At 47.4% G+C, this 21009-nt stretch overlaps 1 protein-coding gene across 2 annotated transcripts in view; it reads left to right on the top strand.

The window, feature by feature from the left end:
• UBN2 (ubinuclein 2) overlaps positions 1 to 21009 on the top strand; it is a 67245-nt gene that overhangs the window by 5307 nt on the left and 40929 nt on the right. For both annotated transcript variants that reach the window (XM_029074804.2, XM_029074803.2), the window contains exons 2-4: positions 3913 to 4005; positions 18180 to 18281; positions 20370 to 20507. In XM_029074804.2, coding sequence (XP_028930637.1) covers positions 3913 to 4005; positions 18180 to 18281; positions 20370 to 20507 — 333 coding nt within the window. The remainder of the gene's footprint in view (positions 1 to 3912; positions 4006 to 18179; positions 18282 to 20369; positions 20508 to 21009) is intronic.

Here is a 21009-nt window from a genome sequence, read left to right as displayed (position 1 = left end):
GCGGGGGTGGGCGTGTTCGCGCGGGTGCCCGGAATTGGGAGTTGAAAGGTCAGAGGTGGAGGGGTTTAGAGCTCTTCGTTTGGTCTTTGTGGGTGGTGGGTCAGCCGGAATGTGGAAGGGAACATCTTCCTCCCCAACTTCATTAAGAAGGTACAGGGAATGTGCCTGTTTACTGCTATAGTGTACTCTCCCAAGCGCTTAATACCATGTTTTGCACACAGTAAAAATGCTCAATAAATACGATTGAATGAATGAACTGAACTGGTGCCCGTCTGGAGGTGGCAAGAGGGATATATATATACACCACACACATACACACACACACACATATATATATTCCTATTTTCTAGCGACTCCTACTGTGAATAGTAAAACGGGAATTTTTATGAATCAGGGATTTTCCGGCAAACAGAAGAGACACTCGGGCTCTAATGGGGGGAGGAGAGTAATTTACCTCCAGATGTTGGAAATTGGTGTAGCTGTGCATATACGGGTGGCTGCGTGAATGTGGGGGAGTTGCGTGCATGTGGGTGTGCATGGCGAAGCGTGGGCATGTATCTGTGAGGGCGTGCACATGGGTATTCATGTAAAAGTATGTGTACATTCCAGTGCTTAAAACAGCGCTTGGCTGTAAAGTAAGCGCTTAACAAATACCGTCATCATCGTTATCATTCCAACTATCTATTTGCACGATCAAATGAACTATTCTCAAAGGAGAGAGATGTATATAGATGGGGGATAGTCCACCTGATTATTCAAATAGATATCTTTACTAGTTGATTAATGAGCCTCTCCAGGTCTTTGTTTGGCCCTGCCAACTACAGCAATCAGTCACATTTGTTGAGGGCCTTCCGTGTGTAGAGCACTGTACTAAGCGCTTGGGAGAGCACAATATAGCAGAGTGGGTAGCGGTTTCCAGTGGAAAGGGGGAGGCGATATATAGCCAAAATGAGTTCATTAGTAAATGTTTTTAGCTCCTGGTTAGCCTCCGTAGGTTGCGTTTACTTTGAGAGTGGATTTTTTTTTTTTTGCCGAACAGTTTTCACAAATGCTAGAGAGTCAGCATTCCCAGAATGTGTTCAATCCAGTCTTCATTGTTCAAGGGATGGGGATTTTCCCCTCTTGCAGCGAGTTGCCAAACAGACCGCGGTGGCGGCGGTGGTTTTCTCCATCATACGGAGAGTTTCCAAATATCCCACATCGTCGGTTCATATACAGAATCGCCAGAGCATTATATTGAGGTATTTGTTAAGCTCTATGTGGCAAGCACTATGGTAAGCACTGGGAGAGATGATGCAGGGTCATCTTCGGGTCCCACATGGGGCTCATGTAAGTATTCGTTCAATCAATCGTATTTGAGTGCTTACGGTGTGCAAAGCACTGAACTGAGCGCTTGGGAGAATACAGGGTAACGGGAGGAGGGAGAACAGGTAACGAAACCCCATTTTACAGTTGAGGGATCTGTGGAAGTGACCTGCCCATGGTCACACACAGCAGGCGAGTGGCGGAGACGGGTAGGAACCCGGGTCCTCCGATTCCCAGTCCCGTGCCCTCTCCGTGAGGCCCCAACGGCCTCACAACCCTCCACTCTGCAGTGCACAAGCTAGCTGAAAGAATGGTGTAAAGATAGAACTACTGGAATAAACAGCTTCAGGAGAGGTTTCAACTCCTGAGTGAAAATAGACGGTAGCATGGAGTGACGTGTTGGGAGGTTTTGAATAGCGCGAGGCTCTTTGGCTAGAACGTGACGGGCCTCAGAGGACTCGCAGAAGAAAGCCAATGCAGGAAGTAAAGCGTAATGTACTTCCAAGCCGTAATCTTTTAAACCATTATCAAGAATGGCAGTAGTGGAATGTTGTGGCCTTCTGAAATAGCTCAGGGAAAGAAATGTCGATTGAGACATCGGCTCTGCTGCCTTAACAAGTTTTATTGTGTTGCGCGGCTCTGCCGATTTTAAGCACTAACGAGGGACGGTGGAATCTTAGTCAACTCTTTGATATTTTTAATGTTTTCTCTACCTTATCATCAACCTAGCATTTGTGTGTGCCCGCTTAAGGAAACAACCGTTTCCTTTTCCCCAGCGGATGGCGAAACTACCGCTGGGCAGTTAATGTATTTTAATTGATACTTTATGTGTTCGGGTGGAATCCAGGCGTACATGCTACAGATGTCACCACTTTAAAGAAATATAATTTTATTTTCTCGAACGTACAATGCACTATTGTGTGGAAGGAGGCTGTGGAACATTTACAAGATCTTCCGTAGTTACTCCCAGTGAAAATGCATCATTGCAGTCACAGAGCAGAAATCCGGCCATTCCTCTAGGCTGTTGCTGAGCGTGGGTCAGTCCTCGGGAAGGAAAACCCCAGCTTCTCTTTTCACCTTCTTAGAGGGAAAACTACTCCTCCCATTGATTGATTCCAATTCCCCGGGTGGGAGCGGGGCAAGACCAAGGCGTGAGATACCTTTCTGTTAAAGAATTTCAAGCGGAAGTTGAACAGGTTGAACTTTGGTGTGGCAGGGATGAGAGAATATACCTTAGTGGAAAATAGTCTCTGGCATTTGGGATATTTGTAAAAAAAAAAAACCATTTCTGGTTTCTTCCCCCCACCTCCCCCTGTCCCCCGTCCCCCCGGGCTTTACGCTCCAAAATTATGAAGGGGAGAATTAAATATACAAGTGTAAATATTATGTATATCTGATAATATCAGGAATCTGCAGAACTAAATGACCTTTTTACCCTGTCTCTCAGTGTGGAGGAAAATTGGGCATGTATAAATGGAAAGACTTTACTTGATGACGTGTAACTTCCAATTCCAGCCTCTTATTGAAACGCGACTTAGAGCAAGGGATTTTATTTTAAAACTTGCCCTTTTTTTCCCCTCAGATCGAAGATCTGAGTTTCTCAAATTGGAAAGGGACAAGGAATTCCATCACCATATTAAAAGGATTGTTTTATACCCTTGTATATGCTTAAAAAGAAAAATTCGCTGGGGGCTTTTGTGGTAAATTTAGGCTGTACATTGCTCTAGTAAAAACTGGGTTTATGTGCTCATCCACTTTCTTTCTGCCTGCATTGTAAGTTCTCTACCCATCCCTAATGTTTTCCTTATTACTTTCTATTACCTGCACTTTGGTGTGTAAACTTTGATGACGTGAAAACTATCACAGAGTAGTCTATGTTCATTTATCAAATTTGTTTTCTGACTTCCTCTTGCCAGATCTGGGTGAAAAAGGCACTTTTTTCCCCCTCCACCAATAACTCCTGCTCTTCCTGCTTATTCATACATTGAGGTCATAATCTCTGGTTTGCAATGACCCTGCCATAATAGCAGACCCAGATAGTAGATACTGTAGCTCTTTATTGTTTAAAGAAACAGGAGAGGATTGTGGGAGAGACTTCTAGAAGAAAGCAATTTGCAAAACAAATGTCAATTCTTTTTTTTAGTTTAAAACGGTCATTTTTCTCTTAACTCCTTGTGCTCCATTTGTGTTAAAAGAGCATTTTAAAGAGTGACCAAAGCATCCACGTTTGGTCATGAAGAGATAAAGTTTCCTAGAATTGTAGGGGTGTGGAATTTGGGTTTTCTCCTGATTGGAATTGATATTTTTTCCCCAGCTTTGGAGTTTAGTTCATGTAACTGTGAGTTTCTTTGGCCAAAGGGGGTGGAGTTCTTTCCTTGCTAGTAGAATGCAGTGAGATGAAGGGGAGAATGGGTATGAGTGAAAATGTAGCTTGGATACCAAGCTTTCTATAGCTGTTGAGACCAAAGAAATCCAGTTTCTTGTCAAAATTTTAACTTCTGTTATCCTCCAAGCAAAGATTCAGTTATTCTTCCTTTGTATCCTCCTATTCGAATGAAATTAATGACTCTCTCACTGTCCTCTCCCCACCCCATTTCTCTACATCAGAAGAAGCCCAGCCACCCAGAAGATCCTTTTAATGACGAGCAGCGAGAGAAGCACGAAGTGGAAATGCTGGCTAAGAAGTTTGAAGTGAAATACGTGAGTATGGCAATAAGTGCCCCGAAAGTGTGGAAGCCAGGTGGACTCTTTATTTTCAAAAACGCAACCGTCCTCCTATCCATGACCTCTGCTGGAATCTTAGGACCGAAAATGGGCTGTGAGGTGGCTGGATTTTCCAGGAAGTGAGAATAGGTTTTTCTGGGCAGCAGGGAATGTGTCTGTTTATTGTTATATTGCACCTTCCCAAGCATGTAGTACAGAACTGTGCACCCAGTAAATGCTCAGTAAATACTAATGAATGAATGAGTGCATGGGCTGAGCAGCAAACTCGGTCCTACAGAGCGCCCAGGGCCACCTTTTGCTCCCCTGGTCCTGCCAACCGTTTTGGCCCTCGGGGACTGAGTGAGCTGGTCGGAGGGGCAGGGGCTTGAGTCTGTGGGGATGGCCTTGTTCTGAGGAGTGAGGGGCAGGTGGAACATCATCAGCTAATTTTCAGTGGCCTAACTGCCCCCAGGTTATCGCTTGATTGCCTTCTCTCTCTGCTAGGACTGATTGGTTCTTAAATGAACTTTAAAATTTTGGCTGAATGACCGGTGTTTCATTATCTTCTAAACCAACTGCGGTTGAATTGCGTGGTCACCGAATGGTTGCACTCCCAGGAGAAAGTTAAGTCTTTTAGCAGCCTGATTGCATGTATCACTTGCTGGGCCTCTTTCTACGGCAGAGGTGAACCCCAACCCAGTACTGCAACTTAGTTTCTTCTAAGCTCCTTTGAGAGCATGACATTTATTATTATTATTATTACTGTTGTTATATTTAAGTGCTTCTATGTGTCAAGCACTGTTCTAAGCACTGGGGTAGGTACAAGTTAATCAGGTTGGACATCGCCCCTGACCCACTTGGGGCTCACGGTCTCAATAGGAGGGAGAACAGGTATTTAATTCCCATTTAACAGTTGGGGAAGGTGGCACAGAGAAATTAAGTGACCTGGCCGAGATCACACAGCAAACAATTGGCAGAACTGGGGTTAGAACCCAGGTCCTCAGGGTCTTTTTACTTGGCTGCTTTGCTTTCACCTTGTCTTCCATCTCTGTCGTAGCTTGTTCTTCTTGGGCCGTTTCCACTCAGTATATATATCCATCTATATCCATCTATATCTCTCTCTATACGTGTATGTAACACTGGGGTATCAGAGGTCGGCTCTCAGATTTGCAGATCATCCTGAATTTGGTGGATGGAATTGCTGCCACTGCAGAAGTCGGGGATGCAATTCAAATTAACATAGACAAGTTGGGAAAATTCACAAAGGACAAGTGCAAGGCTAAAAAAAAAAATCCCTAAACACCGGTAGTGCGGGGTGGGAAAACACAGACCAGGTGTAAGTAGAGCAGAAAAAGATGTGGGAGTGGAGAGGTGGAGGTCACTGATGACCAGAAACTCACTATGAGTCACTGTCATGGTGCTTTTTAAGCAACAGCAAGGTATTAATTAGGGTATTAAATATTTAATACTAAGCACTGGGGTAGTTTACAAGATTGGACACAGTCCCTGTCCCACAAGGGGTTCACAGTCTGAGTAGGAGGGAGTAGGATTTACTGCCCATTTTTTTAGATGAGGAAACTGAGGCCCAAGAGTGAAGTGACTCGCCCAAGTTCACACGTAGCAGACAAGTGGCAGAGCTGGGATGAGAACTCAGGTCCTCAGACCTTGCTTTATTGGTATTGGCCTTCATGTCTGCAAGAGTTGGGAAGTAATTTCTTCCACTGTGTGATTATAATAATAATAATGGTTTTGGTATGTAAGTGCTTACCCTGTGCTGTGGATGGGGGTCGATACAAAGATATCAGGTTGGACGCAATCCCCGTCCCACATGGATTTCACGGTTTAAAGGAGAGGGAGAACAGGTGAGGAAACCAAGGCACCGAGAAGTGAAGTGACTCGCCGAAGATCATTGTTTTGTTTTTAGTGGTATTTAAGTGCTTGCTTTGTGTCAAGAGGTGTCCCAAGTGCTGGTTTAGGTACAAATTAATCAGTTCGGACGCAGTCCCTGTCCCACTTGGAGCCTCCCAGTCTAAGTAGGAGGGAGAATAGGTGTTGAAACCCCTCCCCCCTGGCCAAAGGTGAGGAAACAGAGGCCCAGAGAAGTAAAATGACTGGCCCAAGGTCACACAGTAAGCAGGTAGCAAAGCCAGAGTTAGAGCCCAGGTCCTCTGATTCCTAGGCCCATGCTTTTTTTCCACTGTGCCACGCTGCTGGCGTAATCTTCTTCCTTGTAGGAAAGAATGCTCACTTGTCTGGCTTGAATACTGTCATTTTTCATCTTCCCGGAGACGGGGGTCTGGACCAGATAGGTCTTGAGGGTCCTTCCAGCTTATCGTAAGACTAGGGCTAAGGGGAAACTCCAGAATTCAGTGTAAAACTGAAGTTCTTGTTGCACCTAGGCAGTAAAGATGCAGACTGGCCCGTTGGCCTGGCCACGGACCCAAATCTGATAGAGGAGAAACTAGCCAATCAAAACCAAAGGTTCAGTTGAATTTCATCCTAGGCAGAGAGGAACCACGTTCGTAGGTAAGTCTTTTATATGGGCTCATTTACTCAATCCGATTATAGAACATTTTTGCGGTATAGATATTGGCAGAAATAGTTGTGCCTCATTAAATACGCTATATATGCAAGATGCCACCTCATGGGAGAGGCATCTTTCCCAGCCTCTCTGAAGGGAAAGAAAAGGAGACCAGCAGTGTTTAAGAAAACAACCAAACCAGTTATCAAGCTCTTTTTCCTAGCTTTCCACTCCTTTCTCTTTCTCTGCTTCTCTTTTCTGCCCACATATCTCTCTCTCCTTCCTTCCCTTTGTTCCCTCCAGTAATCTAGCCCAGGCATTTTCCACTTGGCCATGCTGCTTCTTTACAGAGTTTCGTAGATGGGATCCCTGCCCACAAGGAGCTTCCACGCTCACTCGTCGGCTCTTTTCGTTAAAAGGCCTTGGTAAGGTAGAGGTTCCACGAAGCAAAAGTCGAAAGCAGCACTCGACATAGCAAATAATGCTGATGGCCGGGATATAGCAAAAGGTGGTTTCGATGAGTGCACCATCTCCTTGGAAAGAAATGTCTCAGGCATTAACTTTTTAAGCCATTCCTACCCACATGGATAACATCGGATCTGCACCGGTCTTATCGAACAGGTGAAATACTGTCTTTCCATATGCTCCCTCCCATTCTTTCTGAAAAGTGTGTCCGTAGACATGTAATCAAAGGGCACATCGGCATATATATTAGAGTCCCATTCATATCAGATGCCTCCTACCTCCGCCTAATCCCCAGCACGCTCCTATTCCCTTAACCATCCATTCCGACTCCATTTAAAAAAAAAAAGTTCTCTCTTTCTTACTCACCCGAGTTTGGCAGTAGAACTGGAGCAGTGGACTTTTATGGATGATGGCAGAACCCGAGGTGAGGAGTAAAACAGACGGCGACCTATTCACTGAAGGGACCGCCTCGTCTGCTCTTCCTGAAGGAAAGATTTATGGAAGGGGAGTAGACTGTAAACTCCTGGCGGGCTGGGTTCGCTTCTGCCAATTCGGCTGTATTTTCCCAGGCGCTCAGTCCAGTGTTCTGCACACAGTAAGTGCTCCATGCCATCAGTTGATGGGTATTTGTAGAACACCCGAGGATTTGCGAAGCAGTGAGAGAGAGGTGTTTGCCAAGCCAAACTGGAAAATCCGGGGCCCTGATGACAAACGCGCCCTCCTTAAAACAGCGAGTCGACCTTTGGCAAGAGTAAGCTGCCTCCTCTTTCCCTAAATGGAGGTACCTAAATGATGAGTGACATGGTGTTCATGAGCACGTTGAATAAAGACCTTTGGGGTACCTGGGGTGGGACTCTCAGCCTTCCCCGGACTGGGAGTTTGGCAACCGAAGTGTGTTGGCAGGGTGAAAAACGGGAGAGACATTTTAGCGGGCCGGTGCACTTTGAAGAGGGCACTGTCTTGCCTGAAGCAGGGTGTGAATAAGATAGTGTAGGTTGGAGTGGCAGAAAGAGGCTGCAGCAAGGAAGAACTGTAGATCAGTACTCTCCCAAGTCCTCGACGCTCAGTAAATGCCATCAATCGAACAGATGTGAGGTGATTAGAGCCCAGACAGGTAATAGGGCGACAGGGAGAGGAAAATAACGTTATTTAATGGCATAGTGGGCATGGGGAAATATTAGAAGGCCTCAATCGGTCAGTGGTATTTATGGAGCACTCTCATCGGAGAGTACTAAGCGCTTGGGAGATCAAAGGCAGCAGAGATAACAGTAAAGTTATAGACTTAGAGGACGAGCAGAATGTTATCCCCGCTGCTTGTGAGACAAGGTAGTCAGGGGAAGAGGTTTTAGAGGGAAGACGAACTCGGGGTGCCATGCTTAACTGAGGCCTGGAGAAGTGATGTGACTTGCCCAAGGTCACAGAGACAAGTGGCGGAGCTGGGATTAGAACCCAGGTCCTTCTGACTCCCAGGCCTGTGCTCTCTCCAGTAGGCCACAGTTCTCTGTGGCAGAGGCGGATGAAGGTGAAGCAGAGGCCTCTTAGCACAGTGGAAGTCCGCAGACTCTTTGGGGAGGGTGGTTTCTGGGGATGTATGAAACTCGGTTTGGAAGGGGGCCAGAACTGCCAATTCAGGAAGTTCAGCAAGGATGGAAAGAAGGGATCAGGTTACACTAGTAGCAGCAGCGGGTTTAAGCAATCGCTTTTAGAGAATGAAGAGCCTTAAAGGGACTGCAAAGGGAAATGATTAGCCAGGCTACCAGAAGATGGGAGAAAATCGGCTCAAGAAGGTTGGAAGTTTGGGAAGAGATCAAACAATTCAGAGACCTAAGGGCTGGGGCTTCATAAAGTGTTGACACAGAAAGGAGAGCAGGCAGGCAAAGGGAGCCTGATCGATCAATCAGCCAGACAGGTCATAGTCCCGGTCCCACGTGGGGCTCACAGTCTTCATCCCCATTTTACAGATGAGAGGGCCGAGGCACAGAGAAATGAAGTGACTTGCCCAGGGTCACCCGGCAGACAGGTGGCAGATCCGGGATTCGAACCCAGGTGGTCCGGACTCCCAGGCCCGGGCTCTATCCACTATTCATTCATTCAATAGTATTTATTGAGCGCTTACTATGTGCAGAGCACTGTACTAAGCGCTTGGGATGAACAAGTCGGCAACAGATAGAGACAGTCCCTGCCGTTTGACGGGCTTACAGTCTGATCGGGGGAGACGGACAGACGAGAACAATGGCAATAAACAGAGTCAAGGGGAAGAACATCTCGTAAAGACAATGGCAACTAAATAGAATCAAGGCGATGTACAATTCATTAACAAAATAAATAGGGTAACGAAAATATATACAGTTGAGCGGACGAGTACGGTGCTGTGGGGATGGGAAGGGAGAGGTGGAGGAGCAGAGGGAAAAGGGGAAAATGAGGGTTTAGCTGCAGAGAGGTAAAGGGGGGATGGTAGAGGGAGAAGAGGAGCTCAGTCTGGGAAGGCCTCTTGGAGGAGGTGAGTTTTAAGTAGGGTTTTGAAGAGGGAAAGAGAATCCACTAGGTCATGCTGCTTCGACTTTCTGGAAGCATTGTTCATATCGCACCCATCACTGTCCCATCCTGAATACTGCTTTCCAAGGTAGTCGTTTTGCCATCGTTTCATTTGCGGCAGTGCCGTCCAGTATCATCTCCTGCCCTTCTTTCCCGCTCACTAAACTGTAGCGGGGTCTTGGGTATCCTCCCTCTCTCCCCCCTGGCCCACTCAGCGAAGGCGTGTGGCTTGGGAAGCAATCATCCTCCCAGTTCTTGCTCCTTCCTCCCTCTCCTCCACCCTCAAAATGGAGCATTTTAAGTTTTGGCTGGGGGCAGGGGATTATGTCTTCTACGTCTATTGCTCATCCCAGGCACTTAGTACAGGGCTTTGTAAGTGCTCAGCAAATTCTATTGATTGAAAGGCCGTGAGTGCGACCTATTCATCATCTACGGTTGCTCTTAAGAACTTGGTAAGCGAACAGACCCCTAAAACATCTGACTAAACTTGCGACCAGGCAGTAGAGTGGCGGATTAAAATAATTTTTAAAATTCTGTCACTCAGATCAGGAATTCCTCTCGCAAACTGTAAACTCCTTGAGAGTAGAGATCATGTCCTTTACATCTTGTAACTTTTCCAAGTGCTTAGTGCAGAACCCTACACACAGTTGGGACTTAGGAAATATCGCTGATGGATTTTTTTGCTGATTTTGACCAAGACTGTAAATTTCTTGTGGGCTGTGATCGTGTCTGCCAAATCTGAGGTATTGTATTCTCCCATACCCTCAATACAGGACCCTGCACATGGGAAGCGCTTGATAAATGTGATTGCTTGAGAGTCCTCTAGACTGTGTGCTCGTTATGGGCAAGAAGCGTGTCTGATAATTCATAATAATATCTGTTAAGTCATTACTATGTGCCAAGCATTGTCCTAAGCACTAGGGTAAGTACAAAGTAATCAGGTGGTCCCACATGGGGCTCACAGTCTTCATCCCCATTTTACTGGTGAGGGAACTGAGGCACAGTGAAGTGACTTGTCCAAGGTCACACAGCAGACAAGTGGCAGAGTCGGGATTAGAACCCATGACCTCTGACTCCCAAGAACGGGCCCTTTCCACTAAACCACGCTGCTTCTCATAATTCTTTTGCATTGTACTCTCTCAAGCACTTAGTGCATCCTCTGCACATAGCATTCAGTAAATACCATTGATTAAGAGGCCCAGTTAGGAGAGAGCACTGGGATGTTTAGGAATTATACCAGGGACTTTCCAGCAGGTGATGATTGCCTCTTCAGATGGAGACAGAGCAGGCTGAGGAAAGCATAAATTGATTAGCATGGCATCGGGGTTATGATGTCAGGAATCGGTCAGTCATTTATTGAGCGCTTACTGCCTGCAGAGCCCTGTACTAAGCCCTGAGGAGAAAAGAGCTGTTGTAGGAAAATTTTGAGTCGGGTAAATTAAGCGAAGCAGGAAGAGGAGGGATTTTGAAAGCTCAGATCATTCAGTGCCAACTTTATCCATTCCATCTGGAGAAGGGGTGAGAATACCCCCTTGGGGCCAGTAGGTGAATCTTGCCCTCCCCCTTCGCCCCCCGCAACCCCAGCGTGAATCTCATCTCTTCAGAGAATAGGGCCACCTGATGTAAAATAGGGAAATATAGAGATCCCTTTCGGTTTTTATATGGAGAGTTATCCGGTAAGCGCTGTGATTGCAGGGCGGGCTAACCAGAGAACCGTTGGGTGCAATCGATGTAACTTCACTTGGGTGGGAACCTCGGGCTCATTTTTTTTTTCCCTACCCAGAGTACTTTTGTTTGATATACATTTAATTCATAAAAATCAGCGCTCAGATATAGAGATAGGCTTCAGAAATGTTACGTACTATGAAGATAGAGATTCATTTGGATAGGTTTGTAGAGTAATCTTGGAGCCATATGGGAAAAACGAGTTACCATCTGATTTTATTTGCCAGGGCTAATTATGGGAAATACTTCTGAAATCATTGGGAGATGAGCGATTTTCAATTCTCCAGATTATTCGTTGATATTGGGGGATTAGGACAACAGCTGTCTCCCCAGACCACAGCTACTCAATATCTTGGTTATTTATTTTTTTCCAGCCACAAAGCCGTCCGATTGTTTTAACAAAACAAGCATGGGAACACCGAAAGCATCCTTTTACAGTGCTTGGAAATTGTAAAATTGGATATATCGGGGTGTAATCAGATCCCTATGAAGCAAGGCACTTTCCAGTCAGCCTCTCCCCACCTGCCTCCCTTTAGCAAGCAACACGACCGCCATTTGTCTGCTGAAAGGCAACGATCAAGGAGGCTTTCTGGGTGCTTGTGAAGCCCCTTACTGAGCACTTTGATGTAATTGTATTCACTCTTCTGCTGTGGTTGGTCCTCATCCCCAAATTCCACATCATAAAGTCACAAAGAATTTTGGGTTCTTGTCGAATGTAGAGGCGAAATATGTGCTTTAAACAGCAATAAGGTGGGACACTATGAGAAACAAATAGTTGGCAAACTCCATCTTCACCTTCCTCTTCCTAGAAGAGGGAGGCCAACTTTCTTGATTGTCTTTTTTCCCCTCTCGTTCCCAAATGATTTCTCCATTCAGAATGAATCATTTTCCTTGTGGTATTTGTAAAGTGCTACTGTGTGCCGGGCACTGTAAAAGGAGTAGCCACAAGGTTGGACACAGTCCACGTTCCATTTGGGGTGCACAGTTTTCATCTGCGTTTTATGGATGAGGTGACTGAGTCCCAGAGAAGTGAAATGAGTTGGCCAGGGTCACACAGCAGACAGCGGTGGAGGCGGGATTAGAACCTAGGGCCTTCCGACTCCCAGGCCCGGGCTTTTGCCACTGGGCCACGCTGCTTCTCATTCTGAATCACTCCAAGGAAGAAAATTTTCTTTTAGCATCTCTTGTAAGAAGTTGGTATTGTTTAAGGTTTGATTATCACTTATAAGATGCCAGAAAGGCAGCTGATTTCCTCCAGTTCACTGAAATGATTTCCTTTGAAACCTCACCCACCAAAGTATTTTATGAATGGCTCGTTGGCGCCAGTGTTTTTTGAGTGTGTTCTGGAAGGATGATTCCTGAAAGATCAGGTCACAACCAGCTCTTTTACTTCCGCAGCAAAGGTTGGACAGTAGCGTCAGTGATCGAGAATATTGGTTGGAAAATGACAGTATTTGTTATGTTGGTTTTTGCTTTTTGGGAGTAATCAATTGTGTATTTTGCCCTTTCAGAATGGACTGTCTTCAAAACTTCCCACAGTTTATTTCAAAATTCAACAACATCAAGCGAAACCCTAGCGATCTCTCTGCCTTTCTGTATTCAGGACAATCCATGTGTGCTCTGGGTTATTGGGAGTCTGGCTTGGGGTGGTTTCAACTGCCTTGTCACCCTTTTGTTCACAGGTTATTCTTTGAGCAGGTCATTTTATTTCTCAATGCAGTAAACCCTTCAAGGCATAGACGTTGTCTTTTGGAAAATGCCGTGCTAGACGACAGTATCTTAATAATAAAGATAATTGTGGTATTTTTTAAGTGCTTACTGTATGCCAGGCCCTGTCCCACCTTGGGCTCACGGTCTTAATCCCCATTTTCCAGATTAGGTCACCGAGGCACAGAGAGGTAGAGCCACTTGCCCAAGGTCACCCAGCAGACAAGTGGCTGAGCTGGGATTAGAACCCAGGTCCTTCTGACTCCCAGATCCGTGCTCTATCCACTAGGCCACCCTGCTCCTCCAGGTGTCTTCTGAGCCACCGAGTCATTGGAAGACGGGGCCGAACATTCCCGTCATCTGGGTAGGAGTCAGGACTGGGGAACCTAACCCCTTTTCCCACTAGTTTGGTGATTCAGAATCATCTTTTTTTTAAGGGATGAAGGAAGTAGGAGATTTAGGTTGGCCCCAGCTCTCTGGCAGCTCATCTCTCTAGAAGCTCCAGACCATAGAGAAAGCAAGGTGGGTTAGAGTCCCCATCAGGCACTAGTACTTATTGAGCGCTTCTCGTCTGCAGAGCACAGTACTAAGCACTTGGGAGATTATAATATGGTAACTCACAGGTGTTCTAGGAAACCAGCAAGGGCTCCCTGTGGGTGAGTTCCCCAGGTCAGCTTGAACCTGGGTTCCCTGCAGTTTAGATATGGGAAGGATGACAAGGAAAAGAGCCATAGGAACCCCTCCGTTGGGCTGTCTAGCAAGAAAAGTGGGGCGAGCCGATCGTTGCCGCTCCAGTAGGGGTTGGGAAAGGAGCTAAAACGTGACTCCTCCCCCCTCTCCAGTGAGGATAGAAGAGACAGATAACCTTGGGTTCTCCACCCCGCCAGTATTAGGCGAGACATGGGCTAAGGTGATCTCGTCTCCCACCTAGAACTGCCTCAGTAGCAACCCTGAATCTGGATGTGGGAAGCAGCATGGCCTAATGGAAAGAGCTCTTCCCACGGACCTGAGAGTAAGAGGACCCCCTTGGTTCTAATCCCAGCTCCACCTACTTGCCTCCTGTGTGACCTTGGGCAAGTCAGTACACTTCTCTGGGCTTCCGTTACCTCATCTGTAAAATGGGAATTCAGGGCCTGTTTTCCCTCCTACTTAGACTGAGAGCACCCGTGTGGAACAGGGACTGTCTGACCTGATTTTCTCGTATCTATCCCAGCACTCAGTGCAGTGTTTGGCACATAATAAGTGCTTAACCAGTGTCATTATTAATATGTGATGTACCACCAACTCTTCTAGGAGTTATCAGGGTTATGGTCGATTTATAATTTTAGGAGTCCTATTTGAAGCTGGTGTATATGTTGCTCAAAGCAGTCTTCTGCTTAGAGGGTTAGTTTGGTTTTCTTTTATTTTGTTCAGAGGAAATGTTGCTGAATTGTTTTTTCGAGCACATCTAATCGTTTCATCCCCACGAGCCCTGATTTTTGGAGAACTGAAGTAAAAATGGGCATCCAAAGGAGTTCTAGGATCCCTGAGGAAGTTTGTGGCTTTCTTGCTTTTTGAGTCCATATTTGATAGACCAAAGGTCAGCAATCTCTTTGGGCAGAAAAGCCAAAAGAAAAAAGAAAAAAAATCTTTGAGCAGTTAGGGTGCAAAGGTGCTTCTAGAATTTATACCTGAAAGACCAAGCGGTGACAATCTCTTTGGGCAGGGAAGCCAAAAAAAAAGAAAAAGTATCTTTGAGTAGCTAGGGTGGAAAGTTGCTTCTAAGAGTTCATACCTGCTAGGCCAAGGGTCGGCAGTCTTTTTATGCAGAAAAGCCCAAGGTGGAAAAAAAAGAAATCTTCGAGCAGTTAGGGTAAAAAGAGGCAGTCATACAAGGGAGGGGGGAGGATTGCTACCTGGCTGCAGTGCCTCGAACAGGACTCAACTAGCAAGGGGCATCTCAGGAAATGGCTCCCTGCTCTCTTGCTCGGTCCACTTGTCCCTTGGGCCGGCCTTGGGAGGTGCCCCCGTCTCCTGACCCCGGAGTCTGGAACAAGAAGCTCAGAGCGGGGCTTCCCCTGGGAGTCACAGGCTGCTGACCCCCCGATCTAGTTCCAGGAGCGTTACCCCTTGCAGCAACCGTTTCGTTCCACAGGGAGCAAGGAAGTCCCCGTCTCCTGTGGGCTCCCAGGCCCACGGGATGAGGTCAGTGAGGAATGCGCTCCCTCCCTCGACCTGGGTTAATCATTTTCTCCTCGCCCGCTTGGGCCCAGACGTCAGTCTCTTTTTCATACATTTCACCCAGTGATTCGGCCCTTGTTTGCTTCACGGAGTGGGCGGATCCCATCCCTGAAGACTTCACCTTCGGAAATGATCGGGTCGCAGACCCACGTCGAAGCAGCATTTTCATCTCTCTCTCCTTTAATGTGCCTGTGTTCATCGCCAGCTTTGACATTTTGTGTGTGTTTTTTCCGGATGATGGAGGATTCTTTTCCACCTCTCTGCTCCCGAGGGATATAGTGGCATTAGGACATTTGACTTGGAACGCCGGCCTCAGAGACAGAGAAGCCGGAAGCCAGTGAAGGCAACGATCGTGTCGAAGTCAGGCTATCGAAGGTCCAGTATGGTGAACAGAAGGTCCACGTGATCGCTACTTTATTGCCCACATAGAGTAGTTTTTCACTCTGCATTCTTTTTGAAGGTGTCAGGGTGAAAAAAGATCTGTCTAGTTCAGCCATTAAGCAGCGTGGCTTAGTTGAAAGTGCCTGGGCCTAGGAGTCAGAGGACCTGGATTCTAATCCCAGCTCCGCCAGTTGTCTGCTGTGTGATCTTGGTCAAGTCACTTAGCTTCTCAGTGCCTCAGTTACCTCATCTGTGTAAATGGGGTTGAAATCCTTCTCCTTCTGACTTGGTGAGCACCATGTGGGACGGAATGGATCCAACCTGATCGTCTTGTGTTTCTCTTCCTCAGCACTTAGGTGCAGTGCCTGGCACCTAGTAAGCGCTCAACAACTACCATAAAAAGTAATTTCGATCTCAAATGCATTAAAAATAGGAAAGTTCAGTACAGTAACAACTCTGCTGTGAAACAGAGGCTTCCTCTTCTCCCAGACTGACCTGTGCTGCTTCCCCAGGCGAAGAAGAAATCTCTTCACAGATATGAAAAGAAGCACATGTATTCCCCTCTCTAAACTGTGTCTAAGTCCGGGCCTCCTCCAGACTTTTTTATTTTCTCCTTTCCTTTGAGCAACTTGATATCTGAATGAAGGCAAACGTCCTCTTTCCCTCTTGAGCCTTCCCAATACCCACTGACCTTTACTCCCGCCCTGCTGACTGATCACCAATCCTGTCTGTCACTGCTCCTTCCCACCTGCCCCGAAGGTGAAAACATCACCCTGCAGTCAGGATGGCAGCCCTGTTCCTTGGAAGAATAAATGCCACATCCACTCCCAAGACGGTTAATGTCTTCTCTCTCTCCTCCCACCCCCACGGACCGAGTACTGTATTGCCCGGGATAAAGCTATGCATTGGATGTCTAAAGGCTTTTCAGTTGCAGAAAGCCACTTCCGTCATCACTCACACACCTAAATGGTGGTGTTCTTTGACCCCAGTTATCGCAAATACAGAGGATTATCTTTTTCTGAAGAATCGGGGGTGGAAAATAAAAGCCCAAAAAAGTCAGCGGACAAAGACCGTGTGCCTCATAGAGTTGAGCTGTCGAATGCCATCGTTTTTATGTAGTCTGAAAATTAATAACCATCCTGCACACATATGGGCTTATTTACATAAATCTTCATGAATATATAAATGTACGGAGGCATTGGGGAATTTGGCGGAGGAGACTGGAATGCATTGCCGTATTTCCCATCGAAACAAAAGGCTGCATGAGCAGATTTCCCTAACGAGGAGCTAAATAGGTATCCGAGGCGGATGAGGTTTTCCCTCGGGAATCTAGGAAACTGACCTCCCTTCACCAAGCCGTGCAGGGCCCCTCTTCAAGGGTTTTCCAAACTTAATTAGTGTCGAAGATCTGCAGCCTCTTCTCGCCCCCGTTCCCTGGGATTGTGACCACGTGAACGTGCCAGGCTTCTGGCTCAAGTTCCCGTGCTTGTGAGGTGTAGATAGCCAAGCCCTTGGACATGGATTGCTTCGTTGATATGCTGCTAGATCGTGGGGTTCGTTGGGGTCTTGGGGAGTCCGTGCGTCTGGCTGGCAACCATTTCCAAACAGTTCGTGGCCTCCAGAAGTCACTGGTGGACTGGTTTTGTCTTAGACTGGATGCTCCTTTCATTTATTTTTGAGGTACTTGTGGCACTTACTTTGTGCCAGGCACTGTACTAAGTGCTGGGCTAGATACAGTCTAATAAGGTGGGACACAGTCCCTGTCCCATATGGGGCTGACAGTCTGAATCCCCATTTTACAAATGAGGTAACAGAAGCACAGAGAAATGAAATGATCCGGCCCCACAGCAGACGAGGGGGAGAGCCAGAACTAGAACCCAGATCCTTCTGACTGCCCAGCCTGTGTTCTTTCCACCAGGCAACACTGCTTCTCGTTATGGACAAGGGATATGCCTGCCACCGCTGTTGGCATATACTCTCTCAAGCGCTTAGTACAGTGCTCTGCGCGCAGTAAGCGCTTATGTGACCGATTGGCTAGAGCCCGGAACTGGGAGTCAGAAGGATCTGGGTTCTAGTCCCAGGTCTGCCGCTTGTCTGCTGGATGACCCTGGGCGAGTCACTTGACTTCTCTGGGCCTCAGTTACCTCACCTGTAAAATGGGGATGAAGACCCTGAGCCCCACGTGGGACATGGACTATGTCCAACCTGATCACCTTGTATCTACCCCAGTCCTTAGAAAAGTCCTTGGCACTCAGTAATGCCTAACCAATACCATTTGAAAAAATAGATATTCGTTACCCACAGATACACTGGATCGTCATAGGGCCTTGTAATTCTCACGTGCTCGACTAGCCCCGGTGCCATTCGTTCGTTCATTCGCTCAGTCGTATTTATTGAGTGCTTATTGTGTGCAGGGCGCTGTCCTACGCGCTTGGGAGAGTACAATACAACAGTAAGCAGATACATTCTTTGTCCGTAGTGCCAGTGAGCAGGAGATGAAGCAGGGTTACAAGGAAACAACCCCCTCAGCCCCTGTGGAGCCTCACGATTCTGGGGTCTTTCCCTCATGCCAGCGGCATGCAGACTAAACTGTCGGAGGCATCCCTGTCTTTTTCAGGGCGGCAAACCTCGCAAGCACCGGAAGGATCGCCTGCAGGACCTGATCGATATAGGCTTTGGCTACGATGAGACGGATCCGTTCATCGATAACTCCGAGGCGGTAAGTGGTTTGACACTCCCGGCTCCCGCCCCAGGCGCATGGAATGCCAACACAGTGAGGGCTCTTTGCCGGAGGGTGAGGAATTCGTTGGGTTTGGTGGGAACGGGAGCCCAGAGATCAAACAGTCTGGCATTTTGCATTCTCCACCCTGGGCCGGACATCGGGATCGATCAGGCAGTCGGTAGTATTGATTCGGCACCTACTGCAGACAGAGCACTGTACTAAGCGCTTGAGAGAGGACGACGCAAGCAGATGCGTCCCCCGCCCATAACGAGCCTGTAGTGTAGAGGACCGCAGGAGAGCCTGAGAAGAAATCAATGTCTTTTTCAATTTTTCACTTTAGAACTGTGGCACGCACAGTACAATACTCTGCACACTGGCATATTGCAGGGAAAAATCTTGAGGGAAAAGGGGAAAACAGGAGAGGCAAGCAGGAGTCCCCCTCGGGGCCCATACTTGGATCGTAATCACGAAAAGCAGCACCCTCTCTGACCGTAAGCTCCTTTAGTCCTGTATTTTCATGCCATCGTTGGTTGTGATGATGAAATAGTGCAGTGTGTTAGTTTGGGGCTCGTCCCTTTTTTAAAAAAAAATTTGTTGAGCACTTGTGTGGATATAAGCTAATTCATTCATTCATTCAATAGTATTTATTGAGCGCTTACTATGTGCAGAGCACTGTACTAAGCGCTTGGGATGAACAAGTCGGCAACAGATAGAGACAGTCCCTGCCGTTTGACGGGCTTACGGTCTAATCGGGGGAGATGGACAGACAAGAACAATGGCAATAAATAGAGTCAAGGGGAAGAACATCTCGTAAAAACAATGGCAACTGAATAGAATCAAGGCGATGTACAGTTCATTAACAAAATAAATAGGGCAATGGAAATATATACAGTTGAGCGGACGAGTACAGTGCTGTGGGGAAGGGAAGGGAGAGGTGGAGGAGCAGAGGGAAAAGGGGAAAAAGAGGGTTTAGCTGCGGAGAGGTAAAGCGGGGGTGGCAGAGGGAGTAGAGGGAGAAGAGGAGCTCAGTCTGGGAAGGCCTTTTGGAGGAGGTGAGTTTTAAGTAGGGTTTTGAAGAGGGGAAGAGAATCAGTTTGGCGGAGGTGAGGAGGGAGGGCGTTCCGGGACCGCGGGAGGACGTGGCCCGAGGGTCGACGGTGGGATAGACGAGACCGAGGGATGGTGAGGAGGTGGGCGGCGGAGGAGCGGAGCGTGCGGGGTGGGTGGTAGAAAGAGAGAAGGGAGGAGAGGTAGGAAGGGGCAAGGTGATGTAGAGCCTTGAAGCCTAGAGTGCAATCACAATGAGGCTCACAGTCTTAATCCCCCTTTTACAGATGAGGTAATGGAGGCCCAGAGAAGGGAAGTGACTTGCCTAAGGTCTCACAGCAGACAGGTGACGGAGCCTGGTGACTCTCAGGCCCGATCTCTGTTCACCCGGTCAAGTGCCTCCCTTCCATTATATGCCACCTGAGATGCCGCAGACCCGTGAGGCATTCACAACATCGAGGCCAGTGCTCCCAAATCTGACACCCAAACTTTAGAACCCAGTCCGGAGGTCACAAAAGCACGAACAGCAGCTCTGATGGGTTTAGAAAATCCCCAAATCGTCGTCTCCACAGAGATCAATCAGGATTTATTTAATGCTTACCATGTACGACGCTCTTTACTAAGCGCTTGGGAGAGTACAGTACAAGAGAGTTGGTAGACATGTTCTCTTCCTGCAAGGAGTTTACCTTCTAGAGGGACTGTTTCTAGACTAATTCCTGATTTTCTTTTCCTCTCTTCCCCCACCGCTTCCCCCTCGCCACTTCATTTCTGCGCTCGTGGCTTTCACGTGACTTTCTATCATTTCGATTCCCATTACAGAAGTGTCCTGTCAAAGTTGTAAAAACAGTGAGTTGGTGCTCTTATGTAGCTTCTGCAAGATGTCTGCCCAGGTCTGTAGAATAAATAGCCCGCTGGCTCTCCCTTGTAATGGGTCTGTAGTTAATATCTAAGGGCCGGGGTGAGTGGCGGGGAAAACGACTTCATGCGAATGCATTCGGAGACGTGGGGTCTTCACTGAGCTTCGATTTCCCCGTACAGTACGACGAACTGGTTCCCGCCTCTCTGACGACCAAATATGGAGGATTTTATATCAACACCGGCACGTTGCAGTTCCGCCAGGCGTCAGAATCGGAGGATGAAGACTTCGTCGAGATGAAAAAGCACAGGCCGCCGAAAGTGAGTGCATTTGGAGACTCGGGGCAACCGTGGGCGACTGGGTAGCTAGTTGGAAGTGTGAGGAGTTCCCAACCATTCGTGCAGTCAATCGTATTTATTGAGCATTTACAGTGTGCAGAGCACTGTACCGAGCACTTGGGAGAGTACGATGGGTCCATCGTTGGGCAGACATTTTCAGTCTCCCTGCACTGAGGACCTTCTGAATGGTCCATTGCCAGACTGGATTAAAACCTACAGCTGGACGACTTAGCCTTCAGCCTATGGTTTGGATGGTTCTTTCCCAAAGGCTGTCTCTTTGAATCCTTCCTTCCCCTTTTCAGAACTCTTCAATGGCAGCTAATTTCCCTGGTCACTAAATAACTCCTGCGCCTAAGCTTGAATTTTTTTCAGGTCACTGTCCAGTACACGGCTCTTCACTAGCCTCTTCGACTAAACCTTGGCTGGTACTCTCTGCATTAGTCAAGTAAAGAGCGAGTGACCCATGTAGCGAATGACTGGTTCG

This window comes from Ornithorhynchus anatinus, chromosome 11 (genome assembly GCF_004115215.2).
Source record: "Ornithorhynchus anatinus isolate Pmale09 chromosome 11, mOrnAna1.pri.v4, whole genome shotgun sequence".
NCBI classification, from domain to species: Eukaryota; Metazoa; Chordata; class Mammalia; order Monotremata; family Ornithorhynchidae; genus Ornithorhynchus; species Ornithorhynchus anatinus.
The sequence above is the reverse complement of the archived record's forward strand: the minus strand, read 5'-3'. Positions and strand labels throughout refer to the sequence as shown.